This window comes from Aphis gossypii, chromosome 2 (genome assembly GCF_020184175.1).
Source record: "Aphis gossypii isolate Hap1 chromosome 2, ASM2018417v2, whole genome shotgun sequence".
NCBI lineage: Eukaryota > Metazoa > Arthropoda > Insecta > Hemiptera > Aphididae > Aphis > Aphis gossypii.
In genome coordinates, this window is record NC_065531.1 from 54,915,300 (window position 1) to 54,934,973 (window position 19,674).

Genomic DNA, 19,674 nt, shown 5'->3' on the forward strand with positions numbered 1-19,674 from the left:
TATATAGCATCGAAGCCGTATATCGAATTTTATATTATGTTTTCCGACTTATGTGCTTTGAATTTGAGTATATATAATCAAACCATTGAACAATAGTTTTCCATTGTCATTTTTTTTCTTTTAATTCATATTTTATTACACTTGACCTATTCTATAAATTTCCCGTCAAATGGACAGCCGGCACTCTGTTTATTGAAGTGACATTAAAATGTTTATTTCTATTTTCAACAAATTGATTACATTGTATTTAAATGAAACGAGTGAGTATATTGAAGCCATACATTTTCAAGTCCTTAGGTATTAACAGCTCCAGTTTAAATCCCAATTTGCGTCTGCCGCGGTTTAGGTGAAAAAAAGTCTGCAGACAGAGAGTATACCATTGTTATTAAGCCAAGCGGAGAGACAGTTCGATGGAGATGACTCCGATTGCTTTTTGTCCAGTGATGACATGACGCCATTTAAAAAACATAACGTCTACTACAAAAGCAGATGGGCTAGGGTCTCTTCGCTCCTATTTTGTGGGTAAGTATTTTATAACACTAGCAATGAAATAAACATTGGTGTATTTTTATGAGTGTTTTGCAGTGTGTTTAATTTGGCTTGGAAACATACTAACTTAATTGCCAACCTAATGAGAGTATTTTGTTATAATATTTAAGTATATGTAGGGTTTATAAAATAAATTTATTATTATTATTATTCAGAAACTTGGTGAGAACCATTAGTTTTGAAAATTACAATAAACATGTATAAAATTATAAAACTTCATAAAAATATAATATTCAAAATGCTTTATTGTACAAGTTATATTTTTAAATTTAAAAAATAATAAACAATGTATGAACTGGTATAATATCTTACATAATTTATAAACTTAAAAACTATCTGTAAACTCAATTCATGCTACTGATTATTGATTACTAATAACAATAAATTCAAAACAACAATAGTAGACTGAATTATGGCAACAAAATAATTAAAACAATACACTAGTATTAAATAGTAAATAGGAACATTGGTTGACATTTTAAACATTATATTTATTATTTATGAGTAACAATATTAGTAATGCCTAGTAGTAGAATAGCAGAAATAGCATAGTAATATAGAAATTGTTAACTTGACTTTTCCTTATGACTTCTAGATTTGTTGATTCAACCTCTCAGTAAACAAAAAAATTTATTGAATTGTATTCTAAAATAACAAAATTTGGTTAGCATTATCATGTTTTCTTGTCAACTTGATTTAATATAGTTTTTAAAATTATTTAATTTAATAATTATGTATTTAAATTTTTACTTATAATGTTTAAAGAAAAATGACAATGTTATTTGTATTGTGGTCCACTATAAACTATAATGAGATCCGTGGACTAATATATTTATATATATTTAGGTACATAATTATTAAGTATATTTTCTTGATTTGTAAAAGCCAAAGAGAACAATTTATTGATGACTCACATGACTCATCTCTCACTATTCTTATTTGATTTTTTTTTTTTATTATAAATGTGACAACTTTTATAAGTGACTGAAGTTTAAAACATCTTAAAACCTGATCTATAGGAACCAAAAATATTATTTGAATTCTCAATTATTCAATTATACGCGATTTCTTTTCGAGTAGTTAACTGGATCTCTTTTTTTGCATACACCATGCTTAAATATTTGGATTTGTTCATTATTTGTTTGACCATTTTAAAAGTGTGATTTACTATATTAATGTAACTTGTTGATCAAAACTCCATGAACATTTCTATTGTGTGTTATTTATTTATATTTATAAAGTTATTTAAGTAATAATATTGTATAGTATTGGCTATTGCTCATAATTATACATATTAGTATTGTTGGAAAACATTTTTTTGAACTTTTTTACGATAAAGTATGTATATTTAAGTAATTGATTTTTTAAAAATAAACATAATTAAAACTCAAATTCCAAGTTTTGTAGTAATTTCAAAAAATCTGACCAATAGGCAATAAGAGCACCTGAAATATTATGTCTCTTATAATAACACAATTTATCCCCTACATTTCATAACCTCTAGTTGAGAAAATAATGCTGAGTTCTAAAAACAGTCATTATACACACAATGAATCAACTCTAGTGAAGATATTGGTCCTATATGATTTTACTACTTTAGTGAACCATTAAATTAATCTTTGTCATCTCGCGTGTTTGTATACAGGATCGCGCATTGCGAAAAGTACTTAATTATACACTTATATCATGATTGTAAATTCGTATCGACATAAATATGACTATTCAACTATTATGCTTTTTATAGTATCGTCTATTGAGCTTTTGTAGTTACTAGTTTGATGGTCGATGCCCGATGGAGCCGTTGGAGGTGAAGTTGTAAATGGACGTATTTCTTTTTTATCACAACGATTAACGAACAACAGCAATTTTAATCATGGAAAAACCGGCGGTGTTGATAATGAAGTGGATTAACGCGTTTATGCCATGAATTGAACCTTGACATTCGCGCGCGTAGTTGATAATATCGACTCGTTGTTGGCCTGTTCGATGATTCGCCTGCGCTGAAAAACAAGAACGGGACTGTGCCTGTAGTTCTATATCGCTGCCGCCAGTCGCCACGTCCTATCGCCTCTCCGACCTCTCTCCTCCTCCACAATAACCACTCGTCGGCTGTCGCTGCTAAGCTGTGGTTCAACGCTTGCTTCAGTAGTTCAGTGTTCAGTGGCCATCTGAATTATCTGGTCCACGGTGTATTACGTCATCTCGTCCGATACAACCGTTAGTCCGTCCGTATTGTATTTACGTGACTCTTTGTGAACACTGCGCGTGAACCGGAAAAATAAATAAATATCTACGACGTAAAAAAACGATTTTAATATTTTTTCCCGTCGCGTTTTACCCATCCGATCTCATATTATTGTATTTTCCACCGTGCACTGCGTAACCTAAACTTAGTGTAGGCCGCCACCGTCTATAACAGGCGCAATCGCAGAATTATGTGATTGATTTTATGGATTCGCCCGCCGGTGCAGGTGTCTGTTTGGTGGAAATGAACTCGTCTTCGTCCACAACTACTCTGACCGTCAAAGAGGACATTCCGCTTTTGAACAAGCCTCGGGAAACCAACAACGTCTTCAACAGGTTTGACCCAAACACCTCTCCCTGCCACCCACCTATCCATTATCGCCCGTTGTTCATAGTGCGCAATTAAGAATAATAATGATAATAATTTTATATGCGTTTGATAAATCCTTATTTTATAAATTATTCAATAAACAAAATTTTCTATGTACTCTATATGTCAGGATAAAACGTTTATACAGTTCACAGCCCTTTGTGGTTTCTTCAACAATCATGAATTATTACATTACTTATTTCCTCTGCATATTTAGCTATATTTTCAACTTATTTGTTGCATTATTTTCATTTTGATAGCAGCTCCACTAATCAATCGGATCTTGATAAATTAGCAGTTTTAAATTTTCAAACCTAAGTACCTATATTAAGTTTTTTATTCAAATATATGTTTTATCAAATTTATTTGATATCAAATCTTTAAAATATACTATCTAATTATTATTTATTAGTTAGGTATAATAAACTTAAAAGCTTTTGAATGCATTTTTCTGTAATTTTTCATTAGGTAGATAATTTTTCTATTTTTTTTAAATTTTCATTTATTATACCTACACATTTATTATCATATCTAATTAATTAGCCATATGTTCAAACTAAAATATATGAGTACCTATATAGTATATATTGTATAAAAAATTAAATTACTTATTACCTTGGACTGAATTTGACTGAATAGTATGATATTTGAAAGATTTTTTTATTTTTTTATTCTTATTTTCCTTCCTCAAAGTGTTTATATTAGTCTATTTACTTAATAATAGATAATACATATTTTTTAATTTCATTGACTATTATTTGAATTTTATGCAACAATGATAGTTTTATAAACTTTAGTAATGCTAATATGATGAACAGTTAAACATACTCATTATACTTAGACATATATATGAAAGCAAATAGGGGCATGGATAAACTGCAGTTTATATTTTCTGCATTTTTATAACGCTGTGGGTATCCTGGAAATAACAGTAACATTGCTTCATATGGCAAGTCTTTTCAAACTATTAGGCTAATATCAATAACTATTTATGTATATTTATGTAAATTAACTGTTGAACTTCTAATTATTTAACTTATGCTTGATGATTAAAACAAATTAATGAACTTTGATAAAAGTTTTTAAAATTGTTTATTAATTAATCAATAAATATTTTTCAAAGCAAAGTTACTCATAAGAAATTGGAATTATTGAAAGAATTATATTTCATATTATGTACCTAATAATTACTAATCCTTCCATATGTTAGTATCTACATTGCTTTTAGCAATTTAAAAAAAATTATTCTGTACTTTTTGACCACTAGACTGGCACTAATCACTTTTGTTTTAAAATTAAATTCCTTGTTTTTTTCTTTATACTTTGATAATCATAAAATTAATCAAGCCTTGAAAATATATACATACTGTTCGATACTGTTAGTATTAATATTTTGAATTTCTGTAAAGCCCATTTGAGACTAGAACTAGCAGAACTAAAAAAATTGAATCTAGATAAATATAGAAATATAGATATAAAATGTATGTTATATCTACCTATAAATCTATGATGTTACATTTGACACAAGTACATAGTCTTTACTCCTAATAATAATGTTAAATTATTTTTATGATTTGATATCCTTGTCCATTAAATGTGTTGATTTATAAAATTAAGCTATTATTTTTTTGGTCATGTTTTAATCAGGTGATAATGTAATAATTAATATTTAGGAAGGGAGAAGATATGAATGTGTCATACACAAATACAGTCATACCTACACATAAATCAATAAACAGTAATAAGTGACTATCAATATTGGCTCTTTATCATATTTTTTTTTTATTTTAATGATGAAAAATAATTCTCCACCTATCCTATATTACCTATTTGTAAGTAAATTATAATTATAATAGTTTTATGTTTTATGATAAAGTTTTATATGTTCAAATCTTATTTTATAGATTTTTATATTATATATTTTATGCATTTGAAAAATTACTTAAGTAATTGTTCTATCATAGGCAGAACAAGTTAATGTATGTACAATGTACTTTTTTAATATTATTACTTATAAGTATGTAATATATCATAGATTAATCCATATAAATACTACTGTATTATTGCAATTATATTTATCAAATCTTAATGTTTCATAGATACTATCATTTTAATATATTAGGTAGGCAGTAGGCAGTAGGCACCCTATCGTTTATAACTATTTCTATGCATCTAATATGTTTTATCTATTAATTATTTGAATATTATAATCTTATCTCTACACATATTTTTAAATAAATTGTACAAATTTGTTCTGAGCAAAAATCAAAATAGGTTTTTTTTTATTTTGTTATACACAGGGCTGAGTAGTGACGCAGTGTCTTACATATGTGTCTTAAAATATAGAACACAGGCACAAACAGTTAACAACAAAATATCTTGTCCAGCCCTGGTTATATAGCATACATCATGTAATATAATATAATAGTATATGTTATGGTTAAATTATGAACACTGACAGAAAAGTAACATTGTAGATTTATAGGTACCTACTTATCTTTTTAAAATTTACTTTATATAAAATATTCAAGAGTACATAGTATTTTAAAGTAGAGGTCGGCAATCGGTTTGGACTTTTGGGCCACGATCACTAAAGTTGGATCAGACAAAAAAAAATTTTATATTCATAAATATTAACTATAAAAAAATACTATTTAAACTTTAAAAATATTTGTGGTAGAATTTAAAGTGGTCTACATACTATAGTCATGCAGGCCAGATCCGAGCTGCCAGTTGACAATCACTGTTTTAAAGCATTATTATAGGTACCATATTTTTAATTAATGATTATCGGAATAATTTTTACATAAAACACATAAAATGAATTACTAAAATATTGAATTTTAACTTGATAATAATATCTTGCATTAATTATTGAATATTATAAACATATCTTAGTTAGTGTATTATTATTGGTAATAGAAAATGTGTTTTGTAATCAGTTTTAATGTTCATGCTGAAATGTATGAAAAGTGTCAAGTATATAATGTAAATATAAATGTAAAAGTTCAAAAATATATTTGTTTTTCTACAGATGCACATGGTGTATACAAGAGTAGATAATCATTATAAAGAAAAAAAATATTTGATCAAAATTCAGATACAAAAATTTATATTTATAGAATTATGCTTGTATTATAAATTGATTTAAAATAATACTATAATATAGTTAAATTATAATACATTACATTACATTCTGAATAATAATTATCGCCTTGCTCATAGACAATGGCGTTGGAACTTCTTGGTGCTTTTGGGTGGTTACTATTGTTCTTCATAAAAGTTGTGCAACCAATACCAGTTTTTGTTCTGTTGCTCAGTTTATTCTTATATATAGGAAATAGAGTTAAGTAAACATTAGATAATTGGCAAAATGCATTAGACTGTAAAACCAGTATCAGGATATCATATACCTGCATGTGTTATCTCTTTATTACTAACATGATACACTGTTATTTTTAATATTAATGTGAATCCGATATATTACCAAGTTAAAAGGTATAAATATTATGTAATATGAGTTAAATTTTTTTTTATATATTTTGATTTTGAAGCAAGTTGTAAGCATTTTAAAATGTATGAAACATTTATAATTTTTAAATACTCATTACTTGTTTAATGTTAATAAATTAAAGTATAAAAAAAATTTATGAAACTCCCTAAATAATATTCTTGCCTTGAAATTTAATAATAGATCAATAATTCACTCTCAAATTCATTATAATAATAGATTTAAACTATTTCTTCTGTTTCTATGTTAGTAAGGTGGAGACAACATACGAATACACCCTCTTAATAGAAACATCAAAAAAATTAAGCATATTCATAATTTATATCTATAGGTAATTTTTTTATGCAAATATGTAATCACATTGTTATTCCTATCAGACCGGTAGAAAAAAAATCATTTAGGTATTGACAAATATGATCTAGATATTATAAATGTTAAAATAAGAATTAAAATTATAATGCCACTTTATTTCATTTACATAATATCTTTAATTGGCATTTATATACATTTCATGATGATATTTATTCTTTGGTTTTATTACGTGCACATTAATCTTATTAATAGGTAAGAACAAGATACTAGGTACTTTGATAGTTTTAATTTTAGCTCTTAAAATATTTTTTTTTCTGAGTGACCCTGCAAATGTTGTTGCATGTTTCTTTTACCTGGTTAAATTTTACAAACTAGTCAACTTGGTATTTATTATAAAATTTAAATAATAAAGTTATGCCGCATGAGTTATATATTTTTTATTATTGTGTGTTGTCTTATTCCAAAAAGACCTCACCCAAGTGCTTGATATTCGATTTTTTTAAATCTACAGTCAGTATGAAGTTTAAAAAAAGTTATTTAACTTATTTTTATAAAGTTGAAAGACTTTAGGTAAATTATTGGGTTGCTTTATTTTAATAAATATTACAAAATTGCCAAAAATCCATAAAATAAATTTGTTTTCATTTTTACTTTAAAAGTTAAAAAATATGACAAAATAACCTAAGCCATTATGGTGCTTTGACAAGTTTGTCGTATTTCATGGAGTTTGTGTCCTATTATTTCAGATTGTGACACATTCTCCTGCCTGTTAATATTTTTACAGTCATGACAGAAGAGAAAAAAAGTAAATTAAGGTAGGATCCCAATTTGGTTTTTTTACTAATATAATATTATAATAGCCTAACTATAAATTTTAAGTTAGGTATGTCAAGACCTAGCTGGGCTAACAAATATCAAAAAGGGTGAGCAAAAATTAAAAATGATAATATTTTCTATATTATTAAAATTTATTATCCATTTAGATGAATTTTATCTTCAAATATTCCTGAACAGTAGTATTTGTACTTTTATTTAAATTATTATTATGTTATAAGAACCTATATTTCTTTTAGTTGGGATGTTATATAAAAGTTGAATTTTAGATTAATTTATGTATTCAAAAATATATGCTAGGTATTTATACTGTTTAAAATAGTGTTATTTGTAGATTCAAATTGTATATATTCATATTAAATAAATTCTATAACTATTAAATTTAATTATTATACTACCTGTTATTTACCTATTTTATAAACATTAACAACTATATCAATAAATTATGACCTTAAACAATATTTTATTATTAAACTGTTTTCTACCTGTTTATTTAATTGAAATATTTATCTATTTTTTTTTTTTTTGTAATGTTTAATTGAAAACATAAAAATGTTTGAATTATAGACAGTTTAAATTTTGATTAGCTTAAAAATTTATAGCTCACCCTTTTTTTAATTATTTTGTTTTGTAGTCGGCTGTTTAAGGTTAGGTGAACCTAACCTAATCTCATATTAAACACGACTAACACCAAGACTTACAAATATGTTTAATTTAAATTTTAAAAAGAAAAATTGCTACAGTGAAATTAATTATTACTAAATGTTATTAATTCAATTTTATAATTGAAGTGATAGCGTGTTTTTTTAATTATAACACATCAAGCTTATAGTTAGTTAGTATAATATATTATAAATGTAGTGATTTTTTTTTAATATTTATATAGATATATTTGCTTATTTTGTATTAAACCTCCACTAATTTAAGGGTATTTAATTGTTAATTGCTTAGCTTTTTATATAAGTTAGCTTCTTGCATGTATTATTTTGTTTTTATATGGGCAATTTTATATTAATTGTATGTTAAAATGTTTGAAGTTTAAAAGTGATAATAATAAATAGGACTAGTTACAAAATACTTTAAAACGTATCATACATGAATAAAATTTCAGACCTACCTGGATATACTATAATTTTACAATTGTAAGAGCATTTATTTAATGAATCTATATCTAATGAATATTTATGCATTCTTAATTTTATATCTACTATTTATTAATTTTATGAATTTTTATTCAAGATGAATGATATTTGTGACTAAGATAAATTCTTATCATTTCATATTTATGTAAAATAAATATTTTAACTTATAATGAAGACAAAAACTAAAAATAATTTGGGAAATGTTCAATAGATTCATATTGGGATTACTAAATATGATAATAATTGGTCATTATATTATATTATCAGTGATTAAATCAATGTAAATTTTAAGTTATTATTGATTAATGACTTTTTATATAATTTATATTGTATTATTGTGTATTTTATTTTATAAACCATCTAAAATTACATTAGACCAAATTAATATTTTCTTATATTAAGGAGCAATTATATCATTAATTAATATTTTTGTAGGCTATTAACTTATATATCTTGGTCTAAATTAAAATATAACATTTCTTATCCATTGTGACTTAAAATTTAACTAAAAATATTAATTATCACTCTTATAGAGAATGAGGTTTTAACTTATTTAATTTAAACTACAGTACTATTTTAACAAATAGATAAAAAATTATTACTAAAGAAAATATTCAATATATGAATACTTAACTATAATATTATCAAACTTTTTGAAAATAGAAATGTTAACTAATAACTTGTATTATTACTTCATAGTTTATCTAGATATTAAGATATTGACCAGTTATTATCATCAATGCCTGAATGATTGTCTTAGACTGTAAAATATGTTTATTGTAATTTGTATGGATATTATTATTTAACTTTATTTTATTTATGCAAGTTAGAGAATTGTTAGATTTACATGTTTTAACAGATTTTGTCAATGGGTTTGGCAAAAATGTTTCCGCAAGAAGGAACTTACTTCACGAACTATTGTCATTGGGAAACAAAGTACCGAAAAATATTCTCCAAATGTTATACGCAATCAGAAGTATACTATAATCACATTCCTCCCAAAGGTTTGAAACTTTATATTTGAATCTGACTTATCAACTAAAATAATAATTTAAACATATTTTCAGGTGCTCTATCAACAATTCAAATTCTTTTTGAATCTTTATTTTCTTCTGATGGCTATGAGTCAATTTGTACCTGAACTACGATTAGGATATCTCTACACATATTGGGGACCATTGGTATTAAATTTTTTTTTTAAATGTAGCAATACTTACTTAATATTATTTAATGTTATAGATATTTGTATTGGCTGTCACATTATTTCGTGAAGGTGTTGATGATATTCGAAGATGGCAACGAGACGAAGAAGTAAACTCTCAAAAATACAAACGTCTAATTCGTGGTAAAGATCACAATATTGGTACTGAATATGTATCATCATCTAAACTGAAAGTTGGAGACTTAGTAAGTTTTGTTTTCTTTAATTATTAATAAAATTTAGTTAAAAATTGTGTTAATATTTATTACATTTTATCATTAGGTGCTGGTAGAAAAAGATCAAAGAGTTCCAGCTGATATGGTGTTATTAAGAACTACTGAAAAATCCGGTGCTTGTTTTGTACGAACTGATCAAATGGATGGTGAAACTGATTGGAAATTACGTCTTGCTATTGGAGACACTCAAAAATTAGATTGTGATGCGCGATTGTTTGATATTACAGCTACTATTTTTGCAGAAAAACCTCAACGAGATATTCACAGTTTCATAGGAACATTTAGAAGGGTAAGAGAATCTATTATTCTATTATTAATTTTAAATCATAAATTATTTATAATTTATTATTTAGCAAGATAATGGAGAAGAAGTGAGTCTTGATGTAGAAAATACATTATGGGCTAACTGTGTGGTAGCTAATGGTTCAGCACTTGGTGCTGTTGTTTACACTGGTGCTGAAACTAGATCTGTTATGAATAATTCTCAGCCTCGAAGTAAAGTTGGTCTCTTAGATATTGAAATTAATCAGTTAACAAAGGTATTGTTGGGATTTGTTTTTTATGTGTTGTTGTTATTTTTTTTATTTATATAAATTACATTTCAGCTTCTTTTTTGTGCTGTGGTTGGTCTGGCCTTTGTAATGATGTGTTTAAAAGGTTTCAGTGGTCCATGGTATCGTTACATGTTCCGATTTGTATTACTATTCTCATACATTATACCAATCAGGTTAGTTTTAAAACTTTATTTATATGAACAAAAATTATTATATACTTGTTTTTGTTGTTTAATTTAGTTTGAGGGTAAATTTGGATATGGGTAAAGCATTCTATTCATGGTCTATGCAAAGAGATGAAGAAATGCCAGATACTGTAGTCAGATGTACGACAATTCCAGAGGAACTAGGACGTATATCATACTTATTTTCAGATAAAACTGGAACACTTACTCAAAATTCAATGGTATTTAAACGACTTCATTTAGGAACTGTTTCTTATGGTGCTGAGTCTTTTGATCAGGTATGATAAATTTATTTACATTTCTATGAATAATTTATATTTATATTGAATATTGAATATTGTTGTAGGTTGCTGAACAACTAAAAATGACCTTTTGCGGAGCAGTTGAGCCTACACATAATCGTAATTTGTCTCAGGGATCTACATCATTTAAGATAAGACGTTCTGAGCAAACTCGTCTCCATGACGCTGTTAAAGCTATAGCACTGTGTCATAATGTGACTCCTGTTATTGAAAATAATGTTCAAGGCAATATGTTAGTTTTTATATAGTATTTGATAAATAATAGAAATTAATGTTACATTTATGTTATTGATTTTAGTACTGATAGTCCTGTAGAACTCAGATCTGAAGCTGATCAACACTACATTAAAGAAAGTCTACTTTCTCGTTCACAGTGTACCTATCAAGCTTCTAGTCCTGATGAGGTATTAAGTAAAATTTGTTGATATTTTAAAATGTTATTATTTTTTTGAAAAAATGCTTTAAAATTGTCACAGATTGCATTAGTTAAATGGACTGAAGATGTAGGATTAGCTGTGATCAAAAGAGATTTGACATCACTTAAATTACGTACATCTGCTGGAGATATACTTAATTACACAATATTACAAATGTTTCCATTCACATCAGAAACTAAACGCATGGGAATAATTGTTAAAGATGTAGCTTCTGGAGATATTACATTCTATTTAAAAGGAGCTGATGTAGTTATGTCTTCTATTGTCCAATACACAGACTGGCTGGAAGAAGAATGTGGAAATATGGCCCGAGAAGGTTTACGTACATTGGTAGTAGCTCGGAAAAATTTAACTGAAGAACAGTACTTGGAATTTGAAGTGTGTATTGTTTATTTATAATCTAAAATTATAATTTAAATACTAAATGTTTAATTTATTTTTCTAGGCTCGTTTAAATTCAGCAAGGTTAGCAGTCACAGGTCGTGCTCAAAGAGTAGCAACCGTTGTAGATACTTTAGAACGTGAAATGGAGTTATTGTGTGTAACAGGAGTGGAAGATAAACTTCAAGTTAATGTTCGTAGAACTTTAGAACTATTGGGCAATGCTGGAATTAAAGTAAGAGAAATTTTAATAAAATATAATTGCTTATTTAATAAATTTATATTTTATTAGATATGGATGTTAACTGGAGATAAGCAAGAAACGGCCACTTGTATTGCTAAAAGTTCTCGTCTTGTTTCAAGAACTCAGGAATTGTTTATTTTTAATCCAGTCCATACAAGAACTGAAGCACATCAGCAATTAAATGCTTTTAGGAAAAAACAAGATTGTGCTCTTGTTATTACTGGAGATTCATTAGAAGTATATTTACTATTAAGACGTTAAGAAATTCAGAATTGTATTTTAATGTTTTATATTAACTTTTATCTTTATTCTTAAGATATGTCTACAATATTATCAAACAGAATTATTGGATGTTGCCTGCCGTAGCCCAGCTGTAATTTGTTGTCGATGTTCTCCAACACAAAAAGCACAAATTGTCACTCTAATTAAAGCACACACTGGAAAAAGAACTGCTGCTGTTGGTGATGGAGGAAATGATGTTTCAATGATTCAGGCAGCTGACACAGGTATAAATTAATTTGTTAAAAATTGTTCAATATTATAATTTATCATTAGCACAAATTGAACAGTTTTATATTTTAAATTTTAGGTATTGGTATTGCCGGCGTAGAAGGTCGACAAGCATCTTTAGCTGCAGACTTTTCAGTACCACAATTTTCACACCTTTCAAGACTACTCATGGTACATGGTCGGTATAGTTATAAAAGATCTGCCTCACTCAGCCAATTTGTCATTCATAGAGGTCTTATTATATCTACCATGCAAGCAATATTTTCAGCTGTATTTTACTTCTCATCAGTAACACTTTATCAAGGGTTCCTTATGATTGGGTAAGATTGAAATTTTACATGATCTATTTTTGAATTAAATAACAAGCATACTATGTGTAAGACAAAATTCATTATAATTAGTAAAATAGTATGAAATTAAATTATATAATTAATAACTATTAATTAAATTACTATATTTAAAAAATTAAAATTTGTGAATTATAATTAAACAAAAATGACAAAGCTCAACTCATGGTTTGGTTCTGTACTAAAAAGTATGCAATACTAAATATAAGTCTTGAAATTGTAAATTAATTACTTACATGAATCTATTAATTGACTAACTTATTGATTTCAGATATGCAACGCTGTACACAATGTTTCCTGTATTTTCTTTAGTACTTGATAAAGATGTATTGTCTAAAATTGCATTAACTTACCCTGAATTATACAAAGAACTGAGTAAAGGACGGTCATTATCTTATAAAACATTTTTCATTTGGGTTTTAATAAGCATTTATCAAGGTAAATCTATATTATAATTGAAATATAAAATACTTAAATACAATTTTACAATTTTTTTTCTGTATTTTATCAGGTGGCGTAATAATGTATGGAGCATTATTTTTATTTGAAGATGAGTTCATTCATATTGTCGCCATTAGTTTCACTGCTTTAATTCTCACAGAACTAATTATGGTTGCATTGACAGTGCGTACTTGGCACTATTTAATGCTATTGGCTGAACTTTTTAGTTTAGCTGTTTATATTTTATCATTAATCTTACTTAAAGATTATTTTGGTTAGTATATATTTATTTTTAACAATTTAAAATAAATACAGTAAAAATTTCTCATATTAACAATCTATAAATGACCTATTACTTAATTAATTTGTAATCTATGTATAATATATATTATATATATAGCAATAAATTAAAAACTATATTACAATTAAATTAATTACTCGTATCTTAGATATAATAAAATATATTATATATAGGTTACAAACTATCTCATTGGACAATATCTAAAATTATATTAATTTATTCTTAGATCATAATATGATAGTATATTATACTATGAATGGTTTATTATATTCATACAAAAATTTGTTGCTGATATAAGCGACAGGTCTCTTTTATGCGTATTTACATAATATTTATGCGTGTATGAAGTTACTCGTTACATGTTTATTCTCTGGATAATTTTTATCAACTAATTATTTTGTTATATTTATATAAAAGCAAATAGCATAGAACCCTAGGATATTACTCTATGATAATACTTTACTTAGAACCTGACCAAGATATAATTTTTACTTGTGATTTGTGGGATTGACTGAAATGGTACTCTTTTTTTTATTGGATAATTACCTTTTCTTAGTTTTGACAACTATGGTAAAATATAGAGTGTGTGTTTTCTTTTAAATCAGTTAAATTAAATTCTAGATTAACAACTGCATATTATGTAAGTTAATTAATTAATTATTTAATTATAATGGCATAATCAATAATTTAGAATTGGAATTTTAATACTGAAAAAAAATCTCAAAAAATGCACTTATGTTTATTTGTAATAGCTTAAAAATAAAAATAAATATATTACAAGTATATTTTTTTAATTATTTAGATTTCCTTAAGGTCTAACAATAAGTTTTAAATGTTTGAAAAATCTACCCAACAGTTCAATGAATATTGAATATCCCTAACAAATACAGATAAATATTAATCCAAAGTAATTTTATTTGTATTCAACTTTTATACTCACTAACTCATTAAGTACATTTATTATATTAAGAATTAATATTTTAAGATTTTGATGAAAAATAAATATAGAATACATTTTGACCTTAAAATAACAGTATACGATCTAAAGTAGTTTAGTTAAATAACTATCAAATTGTCTAGTAATTAGTAATTAGTAATTACTCTACCCAGATGATAAACATGTAACAAGTACCTTCTTATATGTGCACATCAAGCACCTAATAAAGAGACCCGTTGCTTGTATCGGAAAAAAAAATATGCCACGACTCCATTCATAGATGGTGTACTAAGAATTTAACTAGACAAAAATTGATCACTAAAGGATAATATGCTAAATTAATGTAATACCATATTCTGTTTTGAAATGAAATATTTTTTCCTAAATATTGTAAATAACACTATTGTTTACAAACAAAATTACTGCACTTGAGATAGAAAACCAATCAAAACTTTACTGAATATCATGTACAAAACTATTGTATCCGGCTATATTATAAGACAATTTGACTATAATTTTATTTTAACCATTTTTTTTTTATTTTTTTTTTTTTAGATTCTCATTTCATTCAAACAGAATCATTCCTATGGAAAGTCACTGTGATTACACTGGTCAGCTGTTTACCATTATACATTCTAAAATTCTTGAGGAAAAAATTTTCACCGCCCAGTTATTCTAAATTATCGTGAGCTATAGTTGCTTTGAAAGTTGAAGATAGTCAAAATGGTATTATAATTGAGAAAATTAAATAATATTGATGTACTTATATAGATTTTTAGTCTCAAAATCAGCTTAAGAATTGTTATTCTATTTAATTCCTTTAATATGAAGACCATTCATTCTCATTTCCTTCTCAAAATTAATTATCATAAATATACCATTTCAATATAACAAGCACAATTCATACCAAATAGATTAAATACCACCATACAAACACTTAAATTGTATATTTTAATTATGTATATTTTTTTATTGCAAAATTATAGTATTATCATCTTCAAAAATATTCTACTTATTGTCATGTTATTTTTCTGATTTAAGTTACAACTATTTCAAATTATTATAATTTCTGTTGATTTTATCTAATTAAATGTTATTAATTATCCTATTCATAAGTATCAAAAAAGATTATTAATGAATCAGCTATTAAACTGTAAAATACTTCTATAAATTCACATATTTACCCTTGCCAATACCACATTTTAAATGATTTGAAAAACAACAATTTTAAATAAAAATTTGCTCGTTTGAATTATATTACATTTAATGCAGGGTCTGTGTCCTGCAGTTTATATAAATGATCTTAATTTTTAATTAGATCAATATTAATGTATGTCACTGTATAGTTTGTGAAATTTTTTATATTTTGACTAAATCTTGACATTCATTTATAAATTTGCAGGGTTGCCATACATCCTATTTAACTTGGTTTATTATTTGTTTTTAATAAAATTAAAATATTTTTAATAGATTATAATCATTTAATCATGAAACTGTTATTTTTGATTTTTTTTTTCTGGAAAACCATTCCTTTTTATTTTTATAACATCCAACAGAGTATGTATTTTTTTGTAACAGTTATTTATTATTGGAAAACAATTATGTGTTATATTTTATTTGTTTTTTTCCCCATATTATAAAATATAATAACGTGTGTACAATTTATATTAATTACATTTGTCATTTGGCAAAAGTATTCAGTGGGATGGATGAAGAAATTTTTATTATATTGATACAAATGTTATTATCCTTATTTAACATTATATAAAAAAAAAAATGGCAACCCTGTTATTTGTGCATTTCAAGTAATTAATGATACTAAAGGCAATAATACAAATCTGAAAAATAAAAATATTTTTGCACAGATTGCAATTTTTTTCAATATTGTAGGTCTAAATTCTGAAAATAATTTATTGCTCAACATCATTTAAAAACTAGATATCCCATTTACAGTTGTTGAAAGATATTTTTACATTTTATTAAGAAATGTCTTTTGAACTTAATGTATGGTCAATATTTAAAAAGGTCAATTGATTTTGCACATCATTTAAATCTTGATGATTATTTTCAGTTATTTTAAAATTTTATTCCCCTAAAGTACTAAATATAATGCGTATTTAATATATTTTATAAAGCCTATTACTGAATAAAGTAAATATATATGTTATATATTTTAATGTTATTATTGAAAAATATAGTTTATAAAAAGTTCCTGAATTGACAATATTAAATGTTCAATCTGGCATTATTTTTTTGATTTTGATCTATTTATTTATTTTCACCAATCTTTGGAATAATTTTGCTTTGCTTATCAAATTATGCATGTCTAAATATTTTATACAATTTCATGAATTTCTGGAATTCCATTAAATAAAGTACAACAGTTATGCTTTGTTAATTACATCTAACTTAAAACTTATGAAGGATGAAGAAATAAGAAAAATTAATTTGAGACGCACAATTTTAAATTTATTTAAAAGATATAATTCTACTCTTAAAAATTTTAATTTTGTAAACACAATGCTATTAATGAATTTATTTATAAATACTTGGCTATCTTCTCAGTTAATAAGTGCTTATGTTATTAATAATTACTTAATATAAAGGAGAAGCATTAGAAATTTATTTACATTTTTAAAAATACTTGTTTTTAATATTTATTTAGTACGTCCATCCCTGGTTGTGTTATTCTTTATGTTAGAATTTTTTTTTTTTTTTTGTTATTATTATTTGTTTAATTGTAGTTTACTCTCTTATCGCTTGAAAATAAAAAATATTTTGTTACCCACCACAACATGTTGAAGTACCTATCCTTATTACATTTGTATTCATGTATAAGTATGTTTCAATTTAATAATTTATAAATAATATAATTCTGCATAATTCAGATTGTTATGTTTAAGAAAGTATTAGAAAAATAAATATATATTATGTGTAAATTATGAATTATGATTAATGATAATCAATATTTTTATGTTTTATAGTGTAAATTTAAGTATATATATATATATGTATTTGATTATAACAGAAACAAACCAATGGTAAAATATAGTTTGTTAATATCATTGATATTTTTTAATATACAATAGTTTAGAATCATCCAAATTTCCTGTTTGGTTTACATTTGAGTGATAACTGTCAAATCAAAAACATAATTAAAACACAAACTGTGACAAAATCAATTTTTTCAACATTCAAACAAAACGTAACTTACCACTTCTATCTTAATTTAAATGTAAAAAAAACTAGTTTTGTTTATTTATGTGCCTCCTAGTAAATATTAAAACGACAATAACTTATAGTATATAGTATTTGAATCATAGATATCTATAATATGTATGATTTGAACATATTTTATTTAACCTTTTTCTTTTTTTTTTTGAATCATGAACAAGGAGGGAAGTTTACTGTCATTATTACCTAATAGTATACAATTTTAAATTTAATTTCTTCTTTTTTTAAATTACTTCTCAATAATTATTTACCGCCTAAGAATATTTATTATTCGTGGTTAATTTTAGATTTGATAGTAATTAAATTTTTGTTGAAAGTAGAACATGTAAAAATGTTCAATTATCAAAAGTATAACTTTTAGTCCTAATATATAATTTTGAAAATTTTTTATAATACCTAAGTTTATTTATATTGTTTATAAGTGGTATATCTACTGATATCAAAAATCAAATTACCTCGATTTTATAATATTTATTGTATCTAATCCTAAAAATAACTTTTTAAATTAGGTAATATGCTAATTTCTAATCTATTATAATAATTACAGAATAAAAATAATAATCTTTACCTCACTTTTGTCGCTAGACAGCACTGATGTATACGATTTTTTTATAGATCTTCGTAATTAAAAAAGTATTCATTTTTAAATTATTTCTAGTGAGAAAGAAATTTAAAAGGTTTAAAATTGAAGCTACGGAAAGAAAATTATGTAATTACTATATGTGCGGTGTTTGAACAATATTACAGACTATTTTCACAAATTTGGAAAAAAATTCAAATTACTCTAAGCTTAGTACAAAAAAATATCCACTAATGAACTGTCGTAAATTATTTTAATACTTATTGGCATCTTTACAAAATTATATCTAATAAAATATATTTTATTTTTGTTTCTAGTAACATACATATATATTATTAAGTATATTATATTATTTATAATAATACTTTTTCACATAAGAATAAAAATGTATACTTGCAGATTGGCTAAGTTCCATAAGTATTTAAAGTTAATTCCGTTAATTATTCAATGATTAATTTGGGATACCTACGTGGTAATTTTTATTATTTTGTAATGTTAGTTCTCAATTTGACGCAAAATTTGTAAAATATTTCAGCGAATGGACGTTTTTAAGTTAGTAACACAAATGAGAGTAGCTATAATATAATATTTAAATATAATGTATACCTACGCGCAGCTACACCCGATTCTGTTACTCTTATGTTCTGCCCGGTATTGTGTAGGAAGACTAAAATGTAAATTCTTATCTCGCCACCTAGAGGCCTCTATCTATGTGGGTGGCATATTGACATATTGTATGTACCAAAATGCATTTATAATATAAAAAATTTAAATAATTTAATCGATTGTAGGTATATCGTGTACATAATTAATAAGAAATCT

At 25.2% G+C, this 19,674-nt stretch overlaps 1 protein-coding gene across 1 annotated transcript; it reads left to right on the top strand.

Annotated features, from left to right (window-relative positions):
- On the top strand, nt 1–18,107 carry LOC114130921 (probable phospholipid-transporting ATPase IIB). The gene is made up of 19 exons (XM_027996006.2): nt 1–260; nt 347–522; nt 9,822–9,966; nt 10,030–10,143; nt 10,202–10,369; nt 10,446–10,688; nt 10,753–10,938; nt 11,005–11,126; nt 11,194–11,416; nt 11,485–11,672; nt 11,739–11,844; nt 11,917–12,255; nt 12,323–12,493; nt 12,551–12,739; nt 12,819–13,008; nt 13,092–13,332; nt 13,631–13,797; nt 13,871–14,074; nt 15,594–18,107. The coding sequence occupies exons 1-19, from the start codon at nt 252–254 to the stop codon at nt 15,725–15,727; spliced, it is 3,315 nt and encodes a 1,104-aa protein (XP_027851807.1). The 5' UTR covers nt 1–251; the 3' UTR covers nt 15,728–18,107.
- Nucleotides 18,108–19,674: the final 1,567 nt, after the last annotated feature.